The sequence below is a fragment of the Artemia franciscana genome, chromosome 17 (assembly GCF_032884065.1).
Source record: "Artemia franciscana chromosome 17, ASM3288406v1, whole genome shotgun sequence".
NCBI lineage: Eukaryota > Metazoa > Arthropoda > Branchiopoda > Anostraca > Artemiidae > Artemia > Artemia franciscana.
Window position 1 is genome coordinate 15,449,840 of NC_088879.1, and position 26,001 is coordinate 15,475,840.

General features: G+C 35.6%; 1 protein-coding gene across 1 annotated transcript in view; it reads left to right on the forward strand.

Moving 5' to 3' along the window:
• The window catches only part of LOC136037912 (serine/threonine-protein kinase PLK1-like), a 133,022-nt gene that overhangs the window by 61,400 nt on the left and 45,621 nt on the right, over window positions 1-26,001 (forward strand). The window contains exons 4-5 of the mRNA XM_065720767.1: window positions 11,916-12,130; window positions 21,819-21,914. Of these exons, the coding sequence (XP_065576839.1) occupies window positions 11,916-12,130; window positions 21,819-21,914 (311 nt within the window). The remainder of the gene's footprint in view (window positions 1-11,915; window positions 12,131-21,818; window positions 21,915-26,001) is intronic.

Here is a 26,001-nt window from a genome sequence, read left to right on the forward strand (position 1 = left end):
GGAAACCACGGTGCTGACAGTGAACCACGGTGTATGGTTCTGAAGCATGGGTGCACCGGAAGACGGTGGAGGATTTGCTAAATGTTTTCCAGATAAATTGTCTACGCATTGTTTTGGGTACCCGTGAGACTGATCGTATTTAAAACTGTAAACTGTAGGACAAACATGGTTCAATTCCGTTTACCAGGGCCATAATGAGAGAAAGATTGAGATGGCTAGTATACGTTCTGCAGACGAAGAATGACAGATTGCCGAAGATTGTCCTTTCGACAAACCATCTAGGGCCAAACGAAAAGTAGGTCGTCCCCAAATAGGATGGGAGGATGTCAAAAGGATGGATTTAAAGGAAATTGCAACTTCTTGGGAGGGTGTAAAGAGGGAGGATTTGAATAGATTAGGATGGAGGAGAAGCATATGTAGCTTTGTTGCCCTGAGGCGGCTTGATATTGCAATAAGTTGTTAATAGTAGTAGTAGTATTTTAGTTTGTTTTAAAGACTTGCAAAATTAGACATCTATCTAGATATGGCTGTTGTTAGTTTTGGTTGAATTTAAGTCAGACCTTACAATTTCTATAAATATATATGTAGATGCAATCAAGCTCAGAAAAATGCATAGTTTTTATGCTAAATACCAGAAAACTTGAGGGAGGGCAGTTTCAGGATTTGTTCGCAATACGTTAGTGGCTACACTTTTCACGCTGCTTGTGGGGTCTAAAGAACATCAGACTACTGACCTATTTAATAAGTAAATAATATTTCAACCTAAATAATCTAAACTAAAACAATTTAGGGAATTTTGACCTAAGTAAATAAGAACGCAATCTCGAGTTACATCAAACGGAAACACGTTTCGCTACCAATAGCCCATTGTTTTACGAATGTTTGTATTTTAAAAAATAAACGAGGAAATGTATTTTATCTGCGTTATTTATGAATGCTGACTAAGTTTTTTTTCTCATAACGAACTTCAAGAATGCAGCCTTACTATTTTGAACCCCCAAATTAAGTCTACTACCTGACGAATATCCGCTAGCAATGACAATATGGAAGTGATAAACAACTTTTTTTTTCTTTATTTTGAAAACCAATTTGTTTGTATGTAGGTCCGTTCACAGGAATGATCTTCGGTTTTTGACGTTTATTATTTTTCTTTGGGGGGGGGGGGGCTTCAAGTAGCCTACCGCAAAATAGAAAAATGAGAAATGGGCGAATTTACACGGAAATAGGAGAACATATAGGGAAAATCGTCTACTAAAATAAGATTTCCTGGGGAGAGGGCTCAAAGCCTCCCGATTCTTGTGTGCATCGTGCTACTGAAAAAAAATTGAGACATTTTCGTAGATTTGACTTGATTTAAGAGTCTAAAACATTTCTTTGCATTTTAACGCTTAAGGCTTTTTGAAGAAATGCTAGTGCATATAGACCATTATTTTACTGTATAAAAACAAATTGAAGCTGAATTTTCTGAAATAAGCATTTTTTGTTGAATTTATTATTATTATTATTATTCGAACGGTAAAAAAGCCATTAACAGTTTCTGACAGGCACGTACGCAGGAATTATTTTTCGGGGGGGGGGGGGCAGAACCTTCGAAATAGCAGATATAAAGTAGCACTTTTTTTTATTTAGTAATGCAAAAGGCCCGTATATCGGAAAATACAGATTAACTTTAATCTGTAGTATTGTAGCGGATGGGGGGATGAAGACTGAAGCCTCAAAAGTACGTTTTAGGCTCAGGTTATGTTCATAGCGACTTGGAACCAGTGATTAATCTATTAAATCCCACTGAAAGGGAAATTTTAGGGTTAACAGTGCAATATGGATGGTGTGGGGGGGGGGGGTAGTTCTTCAATCGCAAAAACGTAGATTTTAATGAAAAATGATAGTTTCCAAAATTGATCCATTAAAAGCTGTACTTTATCCTGAAAAGGGGAGATAAACGCCCTAATATCAAGGATAATCCTATTTTGCTGTGGAAAGCAAACTCTTTACAAAAAAAATAAATAATATTACAATTGTTAATTACTTCAAGGAGGGTAAAAAGTGGGTTAATAATTGGGCAGTGACTTGACCGGATAATAGCATGCTGTAAAATCCCCCAAAAAAGGCTTCACACACGTATCTAGATTCTTAATAAATGTCCTACTTTTGCCCGAAATCCCAAGTAACCATGGATAAATTAAGTATTTCACAAAATTTCTGGGAGCGGGGGCTCGAAGCCCCCCCCCCCTGCGTACGTGCCAGGTTTCTGATATCTCGTTTCAGGGAGAAAGTGTATATTCATGGACAAAAAAAAATTAATATACTATTTTAAAAATTGTATTGATAACGGGTTCTTGATCTCGGAGATCCCTTTTAAGTCCAGAAAAAATTGCTTTCACTAGCGAATTCATTTGGATTAGTTCTGCAATTTCCTCCCCACTAGCATCTATTGCAGAATTTGAATATGACTATTGAAATCGAGCTTATGACCTGACAAAATAGCTTATGAGAAAGGTTGGTTTCTGAAGTTGTGTAGTTAAAATTTGTCCTTAGCTGGAAATTCTTTTTAATGTAGTTAATACAAGAGTAGGGGCGTAATTTGCAATGGAGCAGGGGGGGGGGGCAACTGCCCATCTCAAACCTCAGTGTACCTATCCGGAAGAAGAGAGTAATAACCCTGCGTTCTTTATTTCTTCTTCAATATTATTTCAAAGTACTTGTTTGTCCGTCCTCATATGTCTGAGAGTGGTTTCAAGGGTTGACATCAAAGACGCCATTCATGAAACAGTCCCCCTTGTGAAAACAGGTGTTCAAACTAAAAGGGATTTGTGAATAAAGTGTAGCAGGTGGTTTAAATTACTATACCACCCCCGTTAGACTGCTACAGGGATTGTTTCCCTATTTGTTGGAATCACAAAGAGGGCGAATTTTGATCTTTACTGGATTTACAAAAGTTTCTTATGTTTTTGTACACATAGAAGGAGGAGGGGAGGTTAACACTAAGGATTATTTAGATGATGAAACACACATTCTATTGATTTGGTCTATTTCAAGAAAAATATTAAAGAAAAATAATATTTGAATAACTGGCTTTGGATGCATTGGCCTTTTCCGAAGATTTTTTTTTCTATTGACTTTTTAAATTATTTTAGTTTATCATTTTCCGCTCCATGAACAAGCCCTGCCTCTTTAATGCACTATATAAGTTGCCGTGAATGTCTGCAAATTGGTGAATGTCTGAAACACTTAAGAATGATATAAAAAATAATCGAAATGAAGACCATCTAATTCTTTTCTTGGGGTTTACTGGTTTGTCCAGCCTTAATATATTTTTTAGAATTCCAGTTTTTGATTTCATTGTTCGTTAAACACTGACTCACGTTTTTCTTCGGAAGAGGGGGGGGGGGGGTGAGAAGGCAGAAAACTGCAGTCTCAGTAAATTTACGCTTTGTTTTTCTTTGGCGAAGGGGCACGACTGTATGTACGTAATTTATAACGCACTCTTCAAGATCTGCTCCCTATATGATGAATTCATGTACCCCTCCCCACTAAATGACGCCACTGCTTCCTTTATTCTTTTGAAGATGTTCTGTTAGAATTAGGTGTTATTTGGTTGTCATAGTTTAAATAATTAATACACAACGGGTCCAACTCTGGGGGGCTTAGCATTAGCTTGCCCAATTGGGATTCTGAATTACAATCTGACAAAGTCTCCTTTATTTCTCAAAATTATGGACAAAAAATTATGAAAACTGGAACTAAAATTGGAACCAGGTATGAATCTTCTGTCTTTTCTACACTGTTCTCTGGACCTGGACATATTTGCCTCTGAATGGCGCAATAACAAATGAAAGAAACATAAAAGCAAAGTGGTTAAAAATCTTTCCTAAAACTATCGAAGATTCAAAAAGCAAAAAAATCTTTCCTAAATCTATCGAAGATTCAAAAAGCAAAAAATGCGGTTTTGATTATAACCATGTCATTTCCTGTTTGAACCGTGAGAAAATCTCTTCGAAGTATTCGAGTTCAGCATAGTGACACAAAGTGACTAGCTTGGTGGTTTTGAGAAAACTATTGTCCTGCCGGAAAACCGGCTCTTGCTTTGATTTTATCGTCACTAAATTCGTGAAAGAGACCGTTTAAGCTAAATTTGTCTTCTATGTGGCATTGACATTGATAAAAACGCAATTCCAGTCTGGAACTTTAACCCCCTTACCGCTTCTCATTTTTCTAAAATAATCCACTCATAGAAGTAATTTGGTACTTCCGTATTAGCCAGTACACGCTCGAGAAGTGAAGTTAGGTTGATCCTAATGAAATATACTAAAATATGATGAAAATATAATACTTTGGTTTATTTAAAAATATGATTTGGGCTATATATTTGCACGTTAGGGGGATGGGTGGGGTGAATTAGCCTAACCTTACCCCCCCTTCCAATGTGCAAATATATAGCCCAAACTATTCAAGTCCAATTCATTCTGTCACCAGTCATCTGACTTTGTGGCTGTGAAACCAGTTTTCGTAGATCTTACATACGGAAATACGGAAAGAATTACATACAGAAATACGCTGATGTATAAGAACCTTTATTTTTCCTTAATGATGGTAATAGCCTACGCTCAATTCCATTTGAAGTTTATATTGAAAAAAAAAAAGACTGGAGAAAATTGAAAAAGGGAGATCAGGAACATTTACAGGGTAGAGAGGCTTATAGCGCTGGGTCGTTGTGGCACAGTACTTATTGTGTGCATGTTCACGAAAATGTTTGGAAAGGGGGATCAAAATATACTTAACAAATAAGGTGTTTCCCGCTGGAAATACAAAATAGGTGTTTTTCAAGATCTAGGGGTTGAAAAACAAATACTAGGGAGAATTTATTGTTATTCCTGGCTTTTCTATGTCAAATAAAGCTTAAATAAATTCTGTTCCCCAGATGCAATTTGGGAGAAACATATACGAAATCTCTCTGCCTTCTCCTTTTGGTACTCCTGCCTTCGTTAGCTAACTTTTCCAAAACAAGCAAAGTTACCGAACGTAACTTTGTTACCGAAAATTTACCAAGACAGTGGAATTCGATTCAGTGGATATTTTGGCCCTATGTCAAAGAACCATATATATATATATATATATATATATATATATATATATATATATATATATATATATATATATATATATATATATATATATATATATATATATATATATATATATATATATATATATATATATATATATATATATATATATATATATTCTGGTGTTGTGCTGAAGACGGCTCTTTGACATAGGGCCAAAATATCCACTGAATCGAATTCCACTGTCTTGGAAACAATTCCCCATTGTTTCTAAGTTTTTTGTTTTTTTTAGACTTGAAACCATAGGACAGGCACGTACAGGGCCGTTTCCAGAATTTTGTCGGGAGGGGGGGTATAAAAAATTTAAAAATGCATAAGAAATTTGTTTATATTCATTTTTCTTACGTTTTTTACAAGTCGGACAAAAATCTCGGGTGGGGTGTTATTCAAACCCCTTTCCCCCTTAGATACGTCCTTGGGCATATACACGAGTTTTTAGTTCGGGGGTTGGGCTGTTGGATTTAGAAAACTCATAAACGTTGAGTTACGGGGAAAGTCGTAAAATTTGGAAGTGTGGGGGGGCATAGGACAAAAGTACTAGACCGCCTTTCCATTCTCATGGTCTTGCAAGACAGGAGTACTTGATACATATTCATCAAGCTATTTATTTAATTTCTTAGTGGATTAATTTACTTGCTTTATAGACTCATACAAGTAATACACAAGGACTTTCCCTAAACATCTTATCGTAAATTTTAAGAAAGAACCAGAACTCGTAATTTTAAAATTTACCCGGTTGGCAGTAGTTAGCAGTAAAATAAAGTGTTGTGTCGGATAATTAAACAAAGGGGGGAGGGGCGGACTCAGCCAGCACAAACAGAATTCCGTGTGCTAATCTGGTCTCTTAGTCCACTTACCCACATTTTGCACATACAGGTCCGATGGCCTTGCCAGATAAAATAAAAACAAGAATCCCCCAATTTCTTGTTTAACATTGTGAATGTTTCTCTGGTTTATTTTTTGGCCCTTTCATTAGCGAATAATTAACTTATTTTAATACAAATTAAAAAGCTGGCTTCTGCTGTTAAAATATTTTGGATCTCGATTTTAATTTCGTCTTGCTTAATATTTCTATCAGCTAGAGTTAGGGATTCTGTTCTACGAATGTGAAACTGGTCCCCATAGAAAATCTCATTCATTCCAATTGACAAGTTCCCCTAGCTTATCTGATTTTCTATCCCATGAAAATCAATAGGAAATCTTGATGAAGTCGCATTTTTTTTCTATTTCGGCTTACAAGGGATATACAAATTCTAAAGAATGGTCTGTTTCTCTGTAAAGTTTAACATATTGAACCGTTCTTTTATGTCAGGCCGTTCGAAAACATATCGACAATGTTGGCACAAGGCTGTATCATGAGTGGCCATCACTTCTGCGGCAGTAGTGGCGATGGAGTTTCTGTAATGTGATGTGGAGTTTTGGCGTTGGGTAGCAATTAAATATGTCTAGTTTTTCTGCTGATAGAGATACTTTTAAATTGATACCTTTGATATTAGAACTGCTTGTTTCTACTTGACGGTTTATGAAAATCCCTCAGCCCTTATTATCTTCCCCCTTTTATGCTCAGTGGGATACATAATCAATAAGTTTGTTTTAGCCAAGACACCTGTCCTCCAAGAAAATATGGATCCGTGTTTTGAAGGCACTTAAGGGGCGGTGGAAGGGGGAGTCACTAGGGTATGAATATATTAGATTCTAGATTTTTCAGAATCACACATTTGAGTTAGTGTGAAAATTATTCAAGTAGACTTTTGACATTATGTATAATTGATTCAGCTTTTAAAAACCTGATTGTAACTATTGTTCTGTATATACAGCTTATGGCTAAACAATTATTATTTCTCACAGTTTTTCACACATATGGGCCGTTAACCGGACAAATTGTACAGCTATTTTTGCGGTTAATGTTGATGTCGTAAGGTTAGTTACAGGCGAAAATAATCACTTTCCTGTGTGTATTAACCAGATCGGCTTGGAAGAGACTTTGCCTATTAAAGAACCAACTTCCGTCAAAACTGTTAAATGACTTCACAGGAAAGATGTTTAGATTGGGCAGTGTGGGGGATATTTAATTTTTAAAGGTTATACCGGAAATATAATTTAGTTTTTTTACTATACCATATTTGTCAGTCAAGGAGCAGTTGTTTGGTCAACCCCTATTCCGGTGCATCTGGTCAAGGTATTTAAGTACTAATTTGGTCATCAGCTTTGCAGAAGGCATCCAGCAAGTGCATAGAAGTTAGCATCATCATCTTACAATTTTTAGAATCGTATTGGTTTCTGAAACTCGAGTTGGGATTACATTAGTAAAAACCAATCAGTAAGATTCAACAAGCATGAATCGAGTATTATTGTGCCCCGAACGATCTTGATTGAACATGCAGGTTAAATGATATATTCTGTTTAGAGTTGCGCTTGAAACTTGAACAGCTACTGATTCTAAGTCTACATTTTGTAATGTACGCAACCAAAGAGCACAATGAAAGGGGAGCAATCTCCACGATTTACCTCCACCCCTAGATTTTGAATTTGTTTATGTTTTTATTTAAAAATCGTTAAAAAAAATAAAAACACTCTCTCTCTATATTTTTTTTGTATCTTCATTACAATTTCCTTCAGGGTTGTATTCAGTTTTTTTCTGGGGGTAGGGTTGTATTCAGTTTTTTCGGGGGGGGGGGGGTTGTTACAAAAGGAAGTCTTTCGTGGGGGGTTCACAGAAAAGCTATAAAAAAGTATCAAAATTTGTTATTTTCACTTTTGTGACGTTTTTCGAGTCGGAAAACTTGTAGGGGAGAAGGGGGTCAAACCCCCTCCCCCTGATACGGCCTTGAATGCATTTTGTGAATTGGCACCAGTATACGCAGTACATGATCGTGGAAAAATATCGTCCAATTCATACGTCCGCAATGACGGACTGGTTCTGCTGTAGTTTGTATTCTCTAGGGGCCTTCATTAATTAAATCTTTTGCAAGGGACGTTCTTAATTACTTTAGAGGTAATCTTGACACACAAATTCGTGACAATGTTCTTATCTTTGTGTCGTAATCATTAAGAGTATAAGCGGTTATCCAGTTATCAGCCCAAATCAAAACTCCTTGAATTTTCTCATCCATGTCATGACGGACGCTGCTCAGACTTAATGAACAGATTGATATGAAGATATGTATAGTAGGAAGCCGACCAACCGTTGATAAAAGTAGAGATTGTAGCTAAATATTGGATAGCAGTATGTATCACACTATTGATTAAAAAGTAGTCTTATTATTTTTGTGGCTCAGAACCCAGACCGTTTACTGGCTAAGTAATTTAAAAAAAAAAAAAAAAAAAAAAAAAAAAAAAAAAAAAAAAAAAAAAAAAAAAAAAAAAAAAAAAAAAAAATGGTGTTTCCTTCAACATATCATAATCAAGCTTCTAGGTGCATGACTTCGTGAGAAATTCTCCAGATGACATATGTTACAAGACATCTTTCAATCTAAACTAGACCTCTGGTTTTGGAGTTCTGTCAAGTGTCGCGGCGAATTCAACCCATGAGTTATAGTTTAGGAGTATCATAGGCCACATTGTCCATTGGATTGAAGTCAAATTGTCTAAAGGTATAACCAAAACTTTTGCTGCTAATCCCTGCCAAGTTTAATTGAAAACAAGTTGGTCATTCTTATTAAAGCACGTGACAAGAAACTACTCGTTGGAATTCAACGTCCCCTTCTTGTGAATGTGCTGATGAGAATAATTTAGGGGCCACTGTCCTTCCTCCTCATACACGTTGACTCGATTTAGTACTTAAAAAGGCGCAAATAGTACATTAATTGTGGCTTCTGACTAAGTTTATTTTGTTCTGATAACTTTTTTTTCTAGATACCCGGATAACTAGAATGTTTGTGCCCATATCCTTCCCCCCTACAAAAGGAACATTGGTTACGGACACTCAACCTAGTTTGGTTAAGATCTGATTAACCGTTCTGCTAGATATATAGAATAAGAGAAAACAAAAAGGGTTTAGGCCCTGGCCCCAAAAAGTTCGACTTTGATTTTAGTTCTTCATTTCTACCAGGTTTCGTTACGATACAGCAACGATTTCTGGCAAATGTGCTGTAAAAACAATTTAGGGACACTGTCCAAAATTTGTAATGTCAGCACGACCCCCCCCCCTCTGGAATAGCCAGAGACGTAAGAAGGATTGTCATTGCCCGGTGAAAATATTACTTCCCCTTCCCTTACGTAACATCACTTCCACAATATAAGTTGGTCGTAGTATTGGTCATAGTTGGACGGAAAAAAAAAAAATCAGTTGGCGTCCCATCTTTTACTGCCACTATTGTGTTGTCCAGCCACTAAATATCCTCTATTCAAAAGTGGCAGAATTTTCCGTTCATCCCTTGTCTAATTATAAGAGCCTTGCTAATTGACAAGTCTACGACTAGACTGTCTCTATTCTTCGTTATATTTTTTTTCAATCAGCAGGTTCATCGATACACATGCAAAGAATACGTGCATAGGCCCTGCTCACGAACGGTAACATTTGGGGTATATCTATGAGAGATGATAGCCTATTGTTTTGGGTCTCCTGCTGGTTGGTAATATTATCACAACTCCAGGTAGAAAATGTTATGTAATTCTATTGAATATGAAGCTAATATAGAATTAAAAGGCAGTGACCTTATTGAAGATGTGTGTTTCTAGCTCCACTTTAACGACAACACTTCCTTTGCTGACCTGTGGGCTATACTTAAGTTTGGCGGTCCTGAATATGGGTTTGACTGGGGATTTCTAAGCCTTGGTCTAGAAAGGACCGAGTGAATCTCTGTACTGTTTGGCTGTGAATACACTGATCTTGAACTGAAGAATTGTGAGTAAGATAAATTTCAACCTAATGTTGCAGCCTCTCTGTCTGCTTGCAGGTTGATCCTAGGAGAGACAACTCTACTACAAGGTCATTTTTATCAAACGAAGGAACTTCTATAGCCAATCATCTTTCTGTTTGATAAAACTACATATGCAATCAAGGCCATATCTAGTGTTTTTGTTCGAGTCGGGGGTACAAGAAAATTCAAAACGCAACGAAAATTTGTTTGCATGCATTCTTGCTTCTTTTTCTACGCGTCGGACAACAATTTTGGGAGGAGTATTCAAACCAGGTAATACCCCCCTGCTGGATAAGGCCCTGCTTGCGATGTATAAATGTTTATATTTGGATAGAGTGTATTTGACGAAGGGGCTATGCATAAAAGGGCAACACAATTATTTTCTTTACTCCCATTCCAAGTGCAATATATGCTTTAATTTTTTATCTTTCGTGTCTTATTTTTGTTACATTCATAATGTCGTGTGTGGGATGGCTATATGGAATTGACACTATTTTCTATTTGGAATAAATTGTTTTTATTTGCAACTTGGTTTTGTTGTTTAATGAGTTTATTTTTTGTTAGCTGTTGCCGTTGATACGGACTGCTACCTCCTGCAAGACTCACAAATAAGGTCTACCTCGCTTAGTTGTTTGTGAGCGTCTCCCTGCAGCTTCCGTGGCTGCTCTCAGGGTTTAAAGAAGCTGCTGCCTGAGTGAGGCAATAAGGCTCGCAATAAATTGTTTTTTGTTTATACTTTTACAATCATTCATTCAGCCTTTCTTGTTTTAGTTGTTTATGTGTCCCAGAGGGGTGGTTCAATTGCATGCATGATTGTCGCGTCGTCTACCTTTTGCCGGGATGGAAGCATTGTCTTTCATTTTCCATGCAAAATTATAGGACGAATCCGTTTTGCTCTACCGTTCTTCTATAAGAATCTAGAGTGCCAAGATGGATCTTCATGCATGCCACTTTTTCGGACTTCTGAGTTACGTGACTGTGAAATATTCGGAACTTTTTAAGCACCAAACATTTGAATTCATGCTAAGTCACTATCTTCCTAAACAAAGATTGGGTACATCAGCGATTAAGAATTTATCGAAAAATGTGTTACCTCAAATCATTCAATAAAGCTTTTGGTTAACGCAGATAAAACAGCAATACCACTCAACAGCAATGAACTCTAGGCTGTTATAGGGAAAACTTTTTTTTGTAGAAGAAAATTCAGCCCATGAAAACTGTTTCCACTCAACTTCTGTTCAATTTAGTGCAAGCATTCTTGCGATGAAAGATCTATCTATTAATGATGACAGTTCTTTGGAACATTGGTCAAGTCAAGAATTGCACTCCTGGATATTGTTGCCAAAAAAATTGAATCTATTAGCACAAAGTTTTTTTTTATGAGGCATTACTTGTGCAATTAATCAATGGTATAAATTTCACTGTTAAATGACAGTATAATGTCAAACCAGTAAGTTTGGTAAATAATGAATATCAGGTATTGCTCTTCCAATCAACAGGAAGCTTAGTCACGCGCAAATATATTTAAATACCCATTTTGCATTTTGGGATCTTTCTATAGAAGGAATCATTTTCTAATATTTAGTGAATTAAAAACAACATTTTGCTGTGCCACTGCTTCCACTAACACGTTGATTTTTACTGTGAAATTAATAGTAATTAACAATCACCCGAGAATATTATCTTTGTGTACACCCCTCCTCCTAGTTAAGGTTTGTATTCCCGTCATGCCCCAAGAAAGCACTACATTTTTTTTGCCAGTTACGTTATTAACTTCCAGTTCGTCTGTACCTGTTGTTTTAATCTTTTAATCTTAAATTAATGTCCATTATTTACGAAGTAAAAAGTTCTCGGTTTGATTTCCAGAGCTAATTATTTTTAAATTTTACGGCCTCTTTAATATTTTAAACAGTATACTAATTATTTTCAGAGTTTAGTTCATGTTATGAAGCACAGGCAGACGTTGTTGGAATCGGAAGTGCGCTACTACCTCCGACAGTTGTTGGAAGGTCTTCGATATATACATGCAGCTGGAATTATTCACAGGGATCTCAAGTTAGGAAACATGTTCCTATCTGACTCAATGGATGTGAAAATTGGAGATTTTGGCCTGGCTGCAAAATATGAAACAGAGACTGCTAAGGTGTAAGTATGGAGACCATATTAACAACCGCAGTCATTATTAAAATATTATGAGTGAATTCGTGGAATTATATTTGTAAAAATGTCATATTAGCGTAGCTTTTGCAAAAGTTTGAAATTTAGGCTGTTCAGAATTGTCTTTGTATTATTATTAATGTTGATAGCTGTATTTATTGAGCTGATTAGGGAATCTATGAGGGGTAGATTACATCCAGAGTGGGGTTCCGATCTGTCTAGAAAAGCTAGGTTTCGGCTGAACTGTATAATTGCCTAAAGTTGAAGAACTAGACAACCATAATGTTTGATCAGGTGTTTAAAGAACGTAGGTATGCACATAATAAGATATTTTTTTTTATTAAAGTATTTATTCAAGGCACATCCATTCAGGGGGGGGGGGCAACCGGGTCAACTATCTAATCGCCACAGCTAGGGGCCGTGGCTGGAAGATTGCGCACTTTGATACAAATTTCTGTTTTATCAAGAAAATAAATATTCAAAATAAAGGTCGGACAAACGCACATCTAAGTTTTACGGACCACCGGCTAGTGCAAATCCGTTAGGCCGTACTGATTATCCCGAAAGGAATAATTCTTTCAGACAACACTGTTTCCCCAATTCACAAAAAAAGCTTTACCTGGAACCTATAGGCGAGATAATTTTAAAAAAATGCACAGACGGTGTTATGACATTCTTTAAAGACATTTAAAGTGAGTTTCAACCTTTCTATTCATTTTGGAAGCGAATAAATAAAATACCACATGTAGTAGCGTCTTATCATTGTTGCTGGTAGTGTGGCTGCACCTTCTGCCTCATAATACTGTTTTAACGGCTAAACAATAACCAAAACAATTTGTGCAATGTTGCCATATTTGTTTCCCTGACATATCCTGGCACTTGGAATTAAAAAGAGAGACCTTTAGCGTAAGGATTCTAGAGAGCCTTGAGTGGTGGCGCTGATGTGAAAATAGAAACTTTAGTCTACATTTAGAATCGGAAGCATAAGCTACATGCTATATTTGAGACAAGCGTTAATACGTCGAGATTATATATATTTCGATAAAAAGTAGGCTATTTCCTAAAAGAAAATTCAAAATTTCTGCCGTTTTGAAAAACTAGTGAAGCAAAAGGGTACTTGTGTATTCTTTAGAACACACTCAATAAGTGAAGTTAGGTTCTTTCGTGAAACAAACTACGATGCAGGTACATTTTAATTCAACATTTTATAAATAGAGGAGGTTAGGTTAAGTATTTCATATAATGCACCCCGCCCCCCTAATGTGCAAATATATAGCCCAGACCTTTGATAAAGCTAATGAAGTAAAAAAAAAAACATGATGAAAATATGATACTTTAATAGGAAAATTGTAAAGTTACAACTTAGAATTATGTACCCAGAACGCAGAAATGTCGTTAAGAATCGCGTTAAAAGGAGGTCTTCCTTCTACCTTTACTGCTGTCACTATTTTGTATCACTATGCGTGGTAAAGTAAATTTATTTTTGTCTTTGTGGCTATGAAACCGGATTTTCTCTGCAAAATTCATGAGTGTGTTCTGAACTGAATAATGAAAAAGTACCAAATATTTAATTAAAATGTACCTGCATCGTAGTTTTTTCACGAAACAACCCAACTTCACTTTTTGAGTGTCTTCTGAATAATACAACAAGTACCAAAAAAAATTGGTTAAGTTCTTTTGTTTCTGTTGCTGACTAGAACTTTTGTCAATTTAATTTTTTCTTCATTTAAAGTCACTAAAGAACGGACCTATTGTCCAATATCTGGAGTAATTCAAGGATTCTTTTGGCGTCGTGCAGTCCCACGCTTTTTGTAATCAAACCTGAAACTAGAGTTGAAATAAACTGGTTCCACCGGGTTGTTCTACCTCTAAATATGGTTATTGTATGCCATGCATGCTACAAGTCCGATCATGATTTCTTCTTTACCCGGAGCAATTTATGATTTTATTACCATCTGCGACTTAGTGCTAATTGTCCTGCAAAATCGTTAAATTACTTTTATGTATTTACTGTACCTTTTCATCACAAGCGTGAACACTTTTGCATAAATCGTAGAGGGGGTGATCCGTTTTATCAGCCAAACAGATGCAGGTTGTGCATTTTTGGAAAAACAGTTAAATTAACCTAATTTATTTGTCGAAGTGGTTATTAGGACAGTCTAAATAAAAAGGATTCTGGATTATACGTTATCGTCGTACATGACTTCGGACCTCAAAATGATCTGTCTCTGCCTTCTGTCTATTTGGCCTTTTTTAAGGGAGGGAGGTAAGGGTACAAAACTCGTGTGTGGATTTATGATGAAGGGGAGGTCTACAGAAAATCTATGGTCATCATATAACGTGTATCCAAATCCATTCCTGACACTACCCTGCTTCGCTCCTAAATCCACAATTCGAGTTTTGCCTCCATTCAAGTATCAGGAAATTCTAAGTTTTCAGGAAATGAAAGCAATGTTTAAAGTATATATATATATATATATATATATATATATATATATATATATATATATATATATATATATGTATATGTATATATATATATATATATATATATATATATATATATATATATATATATATATATATATATATATTATATATATATATATATATATATATATATATATATATATATATATATATATATATATATATATATATATATATATATATATATATATATATATATATATATATATATATATATATATATATATACGAACTAATTTGGAAGCTTTTTAACACATTGCTCTAAGCGGCGTCCACATGCAGATTTAGATAGTTTTATACATAAACATAGATGTCGATACATATTTAGCCGCAGAAATTTGGCCATACATGTATGTGAACGTCCTTTTTTAGTATATCAGGCCTATAAAGATGGTGACAAAAAGCTTATGAACAGGTAGAGTTTACAATTTTGGAAACTGTTTTAAGCCAGAATTAAATAAAAAAAACGAGTTTTTTTAACTGATAGTAAGGAGCGACATTAAAACTTAAAACGAACAGAAATTACTTCGTATATGAAAAGGGCTGCTCCCTCCTCAAAACCCCGCTCTTTACGCAAAAGTTTGACTCTTTCTCTCAACTCTACTTTAAAACAGCAAAAAGCTTCAGCGTAAAGAGCGGGGCGTTGAGGAAGGAGCAGCACCTTTCATATACGAAGTAATTTCTGTTCGTTTTAAGTTTTAGTGTCGCTTCTTACTTTCAGTTAAAAAAAATTGTTTTTTATTTATTTAATTTCTGAACGTTTTTGAATTAATGCATGTTTTGATTTTGGCTCTCCGCAGATTAATAATTAAAACGAAAGTAGCATATTTTTTTTTTGGCTTAATGGCGTTCTCAAAGTTTTGATCGAATGATTTGAGAAAAAAAGGAGCAGAGGAGGAGGCCTAGTTGCCCTCCAATGTTTTGGTTACTTAAAAAGACTACTAGAACTTTTAATTTACGAATGTTTTTATTATTAAAAGATATACGTAACTTACGGATTAGCTTACGTTACAAACTTCTGTATTCGTATGTTTTTATAACGTATATGAGGGGGTTCATCCCCTTGTCAGTACCTCGCTCTTTACACAAAAGCTTGAATTGTGTCCCAATTCCTTAAGAATGACCCTCGAATCACAAAGGCTGTAGAATGAATAGTTGAAATTACTAAAAATACTTTTGCGTAAAGAGCGAGGAATTACAGGAGGTGAACCCCTCATAAGTGAAATAATTTTGTTTGTTTTAAGTTTTGATGCTGCTCCTTACGTTTTTTAATAATTCTAGAAAATCGTGTGTTCCTTTCATGGAAATTTTCTTCCCCCATGACAAATTTCTCCATTGAAATTTCTCCCAACATATCCCCCTCTTCTCAACCCCTCCCCAACCAAAAATCCCCTTGAAAACGTCTGTACGCCTCCCAATAACCATTACAATATGTAAGCACTGGTCAAAGTTTGTAACTTGTAGTCCCTCCCACGAGGACTGCGGGGGAGTAAGTCGTCCCCAAAGACATAGTTATAGGGTTTTCCAACTATGCTGAATAAAATGGCTATGTCAGAATTTTGATCTGGTGACTTTGGTAAAATAATTAGCGTGGGAGGGGGCCTAGGTGCCCTCCAATTTTTGGGTCACTTAAAATGGGCACCATAACTTTTCAATTCGGATAGAATGAGCCCTCTCGCAACATTTCAGGACTACTGCTTCGATACGATCACCCCTGGAAAAAAAAAACAACAAACAAATAAATACGCACTCGTGGTCTGCCTTCTGGCAAAAAAATAAAAAATCAACATTTTTGTAGATAGGAGTTTGAAAAAATTCTATGACTTTTAGGGGGTGTTTCCCCCTATTTTCTAAAATAAGGCAAATTCTCTCAGGCTCGTAACTTTTGATGGCTAAGATTTAACTTGATGAAACTTATATATTTGAAATTAGCATTAAAACGCAATTCTTTTGATATAGCTATTGGTATCAAAATTCCATTTTTTAGAGTTTTGGTTACTATTGAGCCGGATTGCTCCTTGCTACAGTTCGTTACCACGATCTGTTTGACTGTGTGCGTGGTGTAACTCATTTTAGTCAAATTTCTCGTGTGAATGGGAGTTGCCTGAAAAAATGCATAGCAGCTATGGCATTGTGGCTAGGTCACATGGTTATTTGATACGATGCAAGTGGGGGTAGGGGCTATTGTCCCCTAGTTTTAACAAACATCTTTTTTAGTATTTTATTGAAAAAAAATCAAAAAAATTGTCACCTCCATTAGATTTATTTCCAAATATCTTTGATCTTCATTAAAAGAAAAGTTCGAACAAATCCTTGCTCCCCCCCCACCTCTTACCAATTTTTCATGAATTGGTGCCCCTTATAACATAGTACTAATACTTGTTGATCTATTAAGTGTTTGATTTATTTATGTCTGAATTGTATCGTATAAACGAAAAGAAACTTATGCCTCCCCATTCCCTACTATCTTGTTGTCTTTTGTAGATTCGAATACATCAATTTTAGCATCCCGCTATGATTTGAAGGTTTCTTAAAAAACCTATTGGTCGTTGCAAGAACGGGTCATAATAACTCAAATTAGCCTACTATGGTTATTTGGGAGTAATTCTAAATTGGAGTAGCGTTACTAGATTGTTACTGCATAATTAGAATGCTACTATAATATCAGATAGATGAGATATACCATTGTGTGGTGGGTTGTAAATGGTTTTTATGCTTGTCCGTAAATTTTGATCAACAGTCACTGGGAATGTTTCGTTTTGTTGGACTGAAATTACATATAAAATATCTGAAATGGATGAAATTTATGATCTATTGTTGTTGGGTCTTGAAGCCATTTCAAAAATTTATAATTTTATAACCTGTCGTATATCTAAGCTTTGTTATTCCTGGTATTTTTTTTTCTTGGACTTCTTCTGGTATACCAGTTGGTAACATCCTTTAAAAAATGGTAAAAAAAAATGAAGCGAATTCTTAGTTCTGCAATCAAGAGCTTGGACCTCCGGGATTCAGGACTTTGTTGTTTTTTCGAGGGGGGGGGGGTAAAAAGTTTCATCACAAATTTGTTTATATGTATTTTGTTACACTTTTACGAGTCGAACAAAAATGAGGGGGTGGGGTAAAAGCACACTTGCTGGATACGGTCTTGCTTGCACTGTTAATTTGTGCTTTCAGAAGTCATTCAAACAGTGAAGAGAACATTTTTTTAGAGTTGAAACAGAAAACTGCCAATTTTCTGAGGGGTCACCCAATTTCAGAAATCTCTCGCACCAGGTAGCGCGTGTCAAGCATGGTGAAAGTGCGCCAACTGTGACGGATTTGTGCCAAGCGTTGAGAAGATTGTGGAACTGTGTTGTATACTTGGCGCTAGGCCAACAGTAGGTAGTGTAGAGTGGGTGATCTGATTTCCCGCAATTTCCTATGATAAATTACCTACGGCTTTTACTCTATTCTGGAAATGACTTTGTATGTCTTAACCGGTGTCAAAACTAAATTAAACCAGATTTTATGAAATATTCATCCTCAGTTCATTTGTCTTTCATCATGAAGTCCTTCAACTTCTTTCAGTTGGTAAATTGAAATATCTTATAAAATTATACTTATTATCAGATATTGCTTTCATCGTTTGGGATATCCAATTAACGTGTTGAAATGTTTAGCATGCTGAGAAGACTGGAATTTTCAAAGGCTGACTCTGCTGTTGGTGCCAAGTACTTGCAATTCCTCAAGTTCAGACAACAGAAGGTGGCCAAAACTGGTATTACGTTGGAAGAATGCTGGTTATTCATGTCTTTTCAATAGTAGATCAGCCTTCCAAAATTGAAATACGTCATCACTCAAGTTTCTGAAGCTACAAGGTCACTTTGAAAAACACTTATACATGCTGTGTTTTGAATCGAAAATATTGGTGTCACCTACAGGGTTGTCAGACATCAGAAACCGACACTGCAGTCCTATTTACCATGTAACTCAAAACCAGTTCAGTAGCCAGGGGGCTAGTGAGATATACATACATCCACTGACACAACAGTTTTGTGTATTCCCCTGCTCACAACCCTAAGGAAATGTATACTCTGTGATTAAGTTTTGAAGGCTAAAATTATTATATACTTTTTTTAAGTATTATTTTTATTATGGATAAGCATATTGAACATATAAAAATAATTACGCTCAAGAATTGAAACCCCTTTTGATTTCCCGCTGCAAAAAAAAAGAAACAACAACTTTATTTTGAATCCGCATCTACCCAGTGTTTTAAGTTCACAGAAATTAGGGGAGGCGCAAAGGCGTATTTTTACAATTCTATGGGGGGAATTTGGTTGTTTCTTTAAATTTTCTGAATAAAAGTACCGAAAAAAGCCATTTTTCAGTTAAAGAAAAACGAAAAAAGGTATTTTTCCGAATATAAAAAGGAAACGGTAAAGAATTCTTCTAAAATGTCTGAATAATTGGCAATGTAATTTATGGGTTTTATCGAGCTTTAGAAGACTACAGGTGAATGTAATTCTTCGCTATTGTATGACTATCGCTATCATGGAACCATAAGAAAGTCCCTGAGTAATATGGATAATTTTTTTTATTTTTGGTAAGAAATTAAAGTCATTAATTGCTAATAGTTCAATGCCCCCATAATGTCCATCTCTTGAATTTCACGCCTTGAAAAGTCGCTGACTGAGTACCGATTCAGCATAATTGCGAAGGCCAATGAGAGAATGAAAATGGACAAGCGCATTCTAACACAAAAAGTTGCCGTTATATTCTGAAACATTTTCCCATGAGGCAGTTTTTGCTATACTTTTTTTCAATTTTAATCAACATTCTATTCTTCTTAATCTCTTGAGCGTAAGTATAATTTACAAAACACGAGCTGCCGGCATCTTCCAATGATATATTATATGGTTCTTAAAAGTAGCAATATATTGAAATTTTAATTATGAATTGGCTAGTCCAAAAAACTCCCTCCCAATATCTCAGTATGCGAAATACACATAACATTGAAGTCGCACACTTTAAAAAGTCTTTTAAATCATCTGGTGCAAGCCACGGGTAAAGTGACCAATGTGTGATGCGCAGAGGCACGTCGTGGCGGGTGTGCCATTCGTGGTAGAACGATTGAGGGTCCAAGGTGCATACCAAGTGGTGAAGAACGGATATTCCCTCACATTAAATGAGCTTGTAATAGAATATATCGGCAGAACCTTTTGATTCTAAACTTTTTAGTTGGTTGTTAAAATCGTTTTTTTTCAGGTTTTGGAAGATTTTACATCATCATAATAATAATGTCATTGTATAGTATTAATGTCAATTTTTAAGTCATTAAAAACCGCTATAATAATAATTTATCAAGTTGAACGTACATTTCACCCATTGAAGGTATCTTTAAAAAAATCTTAATTTAAATAGTTTTAAGACAATACATCATTCAGTTACCTGTTATAATTAATCATCTTATTTTCATCCAGAACATATTAGAACTCTACTGTTGTATATATCCATTTAGGATCTATTTTGAAATAGATCTCATTTCAATTGGACCCTATTCCATTATGAATAGGATTTATCCGTGACGAAAAACATTTAGGGCAGTGGCGGAAAAATATTTAATGTTAAAGTCTTGAAGTACCAACAGAATTCTCTGTATTTAAGCATAATGTTCTTACTTCATTGAAGGGCTATGACTTTAAAACCACAAAAAAAAAAAAAAAAAAAAAAAAAAAAAAAAAAAAAAAAAAAAAAAAAAAAAAAAAAAAAAAAAAAAAATGCAAAGTTGGATTTGATCAGACTGGTTTCTGAAAAGCTCAGATGTCTGGGAAGGAATGTATAGGTCAGAATAACAATTTATGAAATGTCTTGCGCCATGTCACAGTAAATCCGAAGATTTGGAGAGCTTGAAAACAATAAATTCCTCCCATTTAAGTAATATAATCCAAGGAAAATGGTAGTTACGAGATAAACGGCTTTTAAGGTTTTAAGATTTTTCTTAATCAAGCTTTTCTTAGGAATTCTTTTGAGCTATACAACTTATGCCAGAGTTACATAATGAAGCGGTGAACCAACTTTTATAATTATTTGAAATTATTTTTCTCAATTTTTATAGCGATGTTACTTTGAATGTCCCAAATCTGGTAAATGTTGACATTCACCGGTGAATGTCCGAAATTTCTTTTTCTCTGCTTGAATTCAATTAGCTTTGCGAATCAGCCTTTTCAGTCTTATGCAAGCTTTGATGGTACAAGTTAAAGTTAGGCTAGGTTAAATTAGATTGGGTTAGGTTATAAGCACCAAAAATGGTTGGAAAACCTAACCCAACCTGTCACTATTAAACCTTGCATAAAACTGAAAAAGTTAACTGGTGCTGACTAAATCGAAGAAAGAAATGGTATTTCGGACATTCACGGTAATAGCGACACTAGATTAGAGAGAAAATGCCATATATAATGTCTTTGTCATGTTAAACCAAATAGAAAAATCTTAATGATTAAACGGACTTCGCCAATCGATTCAGTGAGGTCTATGGAATGCGTTAAAACATGCGTGTTAATTAAGGGGGCAGGGGGAATTTGTTTCCCTATATTTTTGCTCCCCTTAGAATTTAAAAAATCCCTGTTTTTGTGTGTTCATTGAAAAACTGAAAAGAATAGCAAAGTTGCCTCCATAGAATTTGAAAAATATATTCCTCCCCTTATTTTTGTGAATTGACGCCACCGCATTAAAATTGGCCTGGTATAACATTTGGCTGATTTCCATCAAAATTTATAGCTGATCTACCAAAGTAAGATGAAAAACTTCATTTGTTTGCTTGTCACTTTTACTTGAAATAGCAGCAGATATTATATTTGTCCATGCCAAGGACTATCTTTTCCATAGTCCTTGGCCTCTGCACCCATTTTTGCTTCTCATATTATATTTACTGCTGAACATGTTAAAAACTGCCGTTAATAATACCTAACAACCATTTATAACTGTTTCATCCCTAATGAAACCAGTCGCACATTTAAGCCCCATTTCCTCTCAATTTTGATGTAATACAGTTGCATGTTTGATTGCTGTTATGGCTAGTGCTGCCAAAACATATCCAGTAGCACCATGTATTAACCAGCATAATGCATTGGATTTATAGTCAATTATTAAGGTAGCCATCAACCTTCTATTGATCCATTATGCAATCATTTCATTTAATTTGTAGGACAATCTGTGGGACTCCTAATTACATTGCACCTGAAGTATTGGCCAAAAGAGGACATGGTTATGAAGCCGACATTTGGGCAGTTGGCTGTATCATGTAAGTACTTTTTCCCATCATGGCCGTTGACTGATTTAAGATTAGGCGTATGCTTAGGGTACGCACCTTAAATGGTATCCTTCAGTTGTTGCTGAAATTCATTGTATACAGTTGAATCTTAACTATTCGAATCCTTTGAATGTAAAAAATTTGAAATAAGAGCAAGGCCGTATCATTCTTTTCGGCCAGAGGGAAGGGGGGGGGTACAAAAACTACAAAACGCGACAAATGTTTGTTTGTATTTTTTCCTTTTTGTTTTATTTATGAACTGGAAAGATATTTCGGATTTGGTCAAACGGGGTACCCCCCCCCCCCGTAAATGGCCCTGAATAGCAGACAATTTGCTGTTTCATTGTACCGAGGATGTAATAACAAAATTTCATTTTATAAAGATTGACTTTTATAATAAAAATCAAACGCTCCTTTGTTTGACTTCAACTTCGAGTTGTATTTACTAAATGCAAAATTTGACAACTTGAAGGTTAACAAATTTTGAGTTTACAAGCAAGTCGCCGTTAAGTTGGCGTGGCTGAAATTTTTAGAGCAAAACTTAGAGTTATAAAGGTCGGTGACTATCAAACAGTAACGTAATGTAAGTAAGGAGCGACCAGGCTCAATAGTAACCGAAACTCTTAAAAACGGAATTTTGATACCAATATATATATATCAAAAGAATATGATTTTTATGCTGATTTTTAATATATAAGTTTTGTTATGTTTAGGTGTACTCAACTAAGGTTACGAGCCTGAGAAAATTTACCTGATTTTCTAAGAAAGGGGGAAAGACCCCTTAAAACTCTTAGAATCTTAATGAAAACCACACCATCAGATTCAGCGTGTCAGAGAATCCAATTATAGAGGTTTCAAGATCCTATATCGAAAAATGTGGAATTTTGTACTTTTTGCCGGAAGAAATATCACGGACGCGTTTTTTTTTTCAGGGGTGATCGTATCGACCCATTGGACCCAGAACGTTGGGAGAGAGCTCATTATAACGGAAATTAAAAGTTCTAGTGACCTTTTTAAGTGACCAAAAAATGGAGGGTAACTGGGCCCCCTCCAACGAGACTTTCTTCCAAAAATCGTCTGATCAAAATTATGAGATTGCCATTTTGTTTAGCATAGTCGAAAAGCCTAATAACTATGGGTTTTGGAGATAACATGACCCTTCATAGCTCCTGGGGAAAGGTCTTTTGAGTTATTAAATTTGCTCATTGGTTACGTATAGTATTTGTATAATATTAGTATTTTGGAAAGTATGCATATATTTTTTGGGTGAGGAAGGAAGGACAAATTTTTTGCGGGGGGACTTTGCAGGGGGAGATTTTTAAATTATCCGGGGAGTTAATTTTTCAGGGGAAATTGTATACTGAGGGAATTTTTACTGAGAAACATTGTATACAGATTGTAATTTTAAATGTCGAAAAACCTTAGCGCAAAGAGCGAGGTGTTGAAGAGGGGGCAATCGCCCTCGTATACGTAATAATTTATGTTTATTTCAAGTTTTAATATTACTCCTTACTTTCAGTTGAAAAAATTATTTTATTTTATGGAACCACAATCGAACCCTTCGGCTTTGACCTTAAACTCGAATGGTTCTTAATGCGCGATTTTGCCTACATAAAAGTTTAGGCTAATAAAAAAAAAAAAAAAAAAATGGAGACATATAGAAAGCTGGGCAGAGGTACTGCTTCTTTTATTATTATAAAAAGGGCAAATATAATAAGATTGCAATGAGGGCCCTTCTCAAGGGTGAACGTATTTCATTGCTCTGAAACTATTACATTATGCTTTACTCAATTGTAAGGGAATCATTTTTGTGTATTAATATTCCTCTGCGTTACCAAGATTAGAATATTGGAAGCTACAGTGATGACAGTGGTCAAGTATAGTTCTGAAGCATGGGCGCTCCGAAACACGGAGGAAGATTTGCTAAATTTTCCAGAGAAATTGCCTACGGATTGTTTTTGGTACCCGACCGAGAGACCTTATTTCAAACAATAGACTGTACGAACTGTGTGGTTCAATCCCGCTTCCTAGGGATGAAATGAGAGAAAGGTTGAGATGGCTAGGGTACGTTCTGCGGATGAAGGATGACAGATTGTCAAAGATTGTCCTTGTCGGCCAACCGTCTTGGCCTAAACGAAAAGCAGGTTGTCTTCGGTTGGGGTAGGAAGATTGTCGCAAGGAAAGGTTTAAGGGAAATGGGAACTTCTTGGGAGGGTGTAAAGAGGGAGTATTTGAATAGATTGGGGGGAGGAGCATGCGTAACCAGGCCAGGATTTATCACTAGGTCCGGGACTAGGGGGTACACAATGCCGGGGCGCATTAAATTAGCTCTGAGTGATATTTTTCGTAACAAAAACTGGAATTCCGTGATTTATCGTCAAAGTGCCAGATACTCTCTGCCACCGTGTTGCCTACTCACAGAAAAGTGATTTTAAACAACACAGGAATTGCCTGGCCACTTATAAATTGTCAGATGTCTCTCAAGAATGGCTGCCGAGAGTTCAGTATCAACTCTCTATTTCATTAATTTTGGCTCATCAGATATGATCTGTTCAGTACTTCCGCTTTCCCCGAATTTTCGGGGATTTCCCCAAAGATTTCGCAAAAACAGAGCTGCAAAACACTTGGGCCTAGGAGCGCCAAAGCTGTAAATCCGGCCCCGTGTGTCATCTATGTCACTCAACTAAATTTGTTCATATGGTTTTAAATAATAAAATATAACTAAGTTAGTTAAATAGTGACCGTGAATTTTCCGAATTTACAGTCTCAAATCATTTTCTAAATTGCTGTTTTCCCTTTTGAAAAACTAGTCGACATAATTGCTTAAACCCACCCTTGATATATAGCCTAAGTTCTTTTCATTCGTATGCGGGTTGAGGTTGGCATCACGAGCCTGATTTAGATTACTTGGAAAGTACCATCTAGGATTATCTTCAACCTTTCTCATAAATTAGCCATCGAAAGCTCGTCTGATGTGTGAGGAATGCAACTCTAAATTGTAAAATTTACATGAGGTGTTTTCATTTTGAATGACTATCCGTTTTATTTTGATGAAACTGAGTGGAGTCTTCACATTAAAACTTTTCGAATTATCTAGAAATTTATACACTGCACAGTACTACACTACACAAAGTGGCTTTCACTCTATGTACGCAATTTTCTTTGCCTCATTTCATCATAACTATCGTCTAAAGTCCTCACATTCATCATAAGTAGAGTATTCAAAAATTAGAAATGTGGAATGAAGATGGAGATCCAGCTCTGATCAAGAATGAAAGACTTTCTAGGAAAAGTCAATTGCTTCAATTTTAAAATTTATTAACTGGTTACCTTGAACTTGTTTCTACTACATTTACCTTCCCTTAACAGGGTAAGATGGTCCTTACTTCTGCCCGATGTGTATAAGAACGGACGAGAGTGTGGGTCACGTGATGTATGAGTGTGTAGAATTAAGTGAGCTGAGAAATGAAGATGCATGGAAAGTATGGATTTGATGACATATGGCTGGTGAATGTTATGAGGAATAAATGTTTTGTAAGTGTTAAAAATTTAGGACGATTTCTCAGACTGACAATGGAGCACAGGACTAGATTTTTGTGGTTTGCGTTTTTCTTTGTTTATGTTATGTAATGTTTATGTTATGATTATGTAATACATAGCATTAACTTAAGTAACTTACAATTCTAAGTAAAGCTCGAGTCCACTTGGAACTGCCTACGTTACGGACAAAATTTGCTTTTTAATATTGCATAACGTAAAATAAAGTCTAAAATCTTACTAATGTGAAAGGTTCTACGGCAGTGTGAAAGCACCGTATCATGGAGGATCATTAAAACATATGCCAGGCGAACGACAAAACGCAGTTGATTTGAAATGTAATGGAGCGGAAATATATAAAGTTCCCAGGCCATTTTACTCAAGTAAAAACAGAATGTTTCATTAAGGTGCACCTTTTCTAAACTTAACAAACAGCTGTTGGCCCAAATAGTAGAATTTGCACTCTCTATACCTGAATTTATGCTAATTATGCGATGGCAAAAATAATTGCTGTTTTGGAAAAAAAGTTATGTTGTAGTTC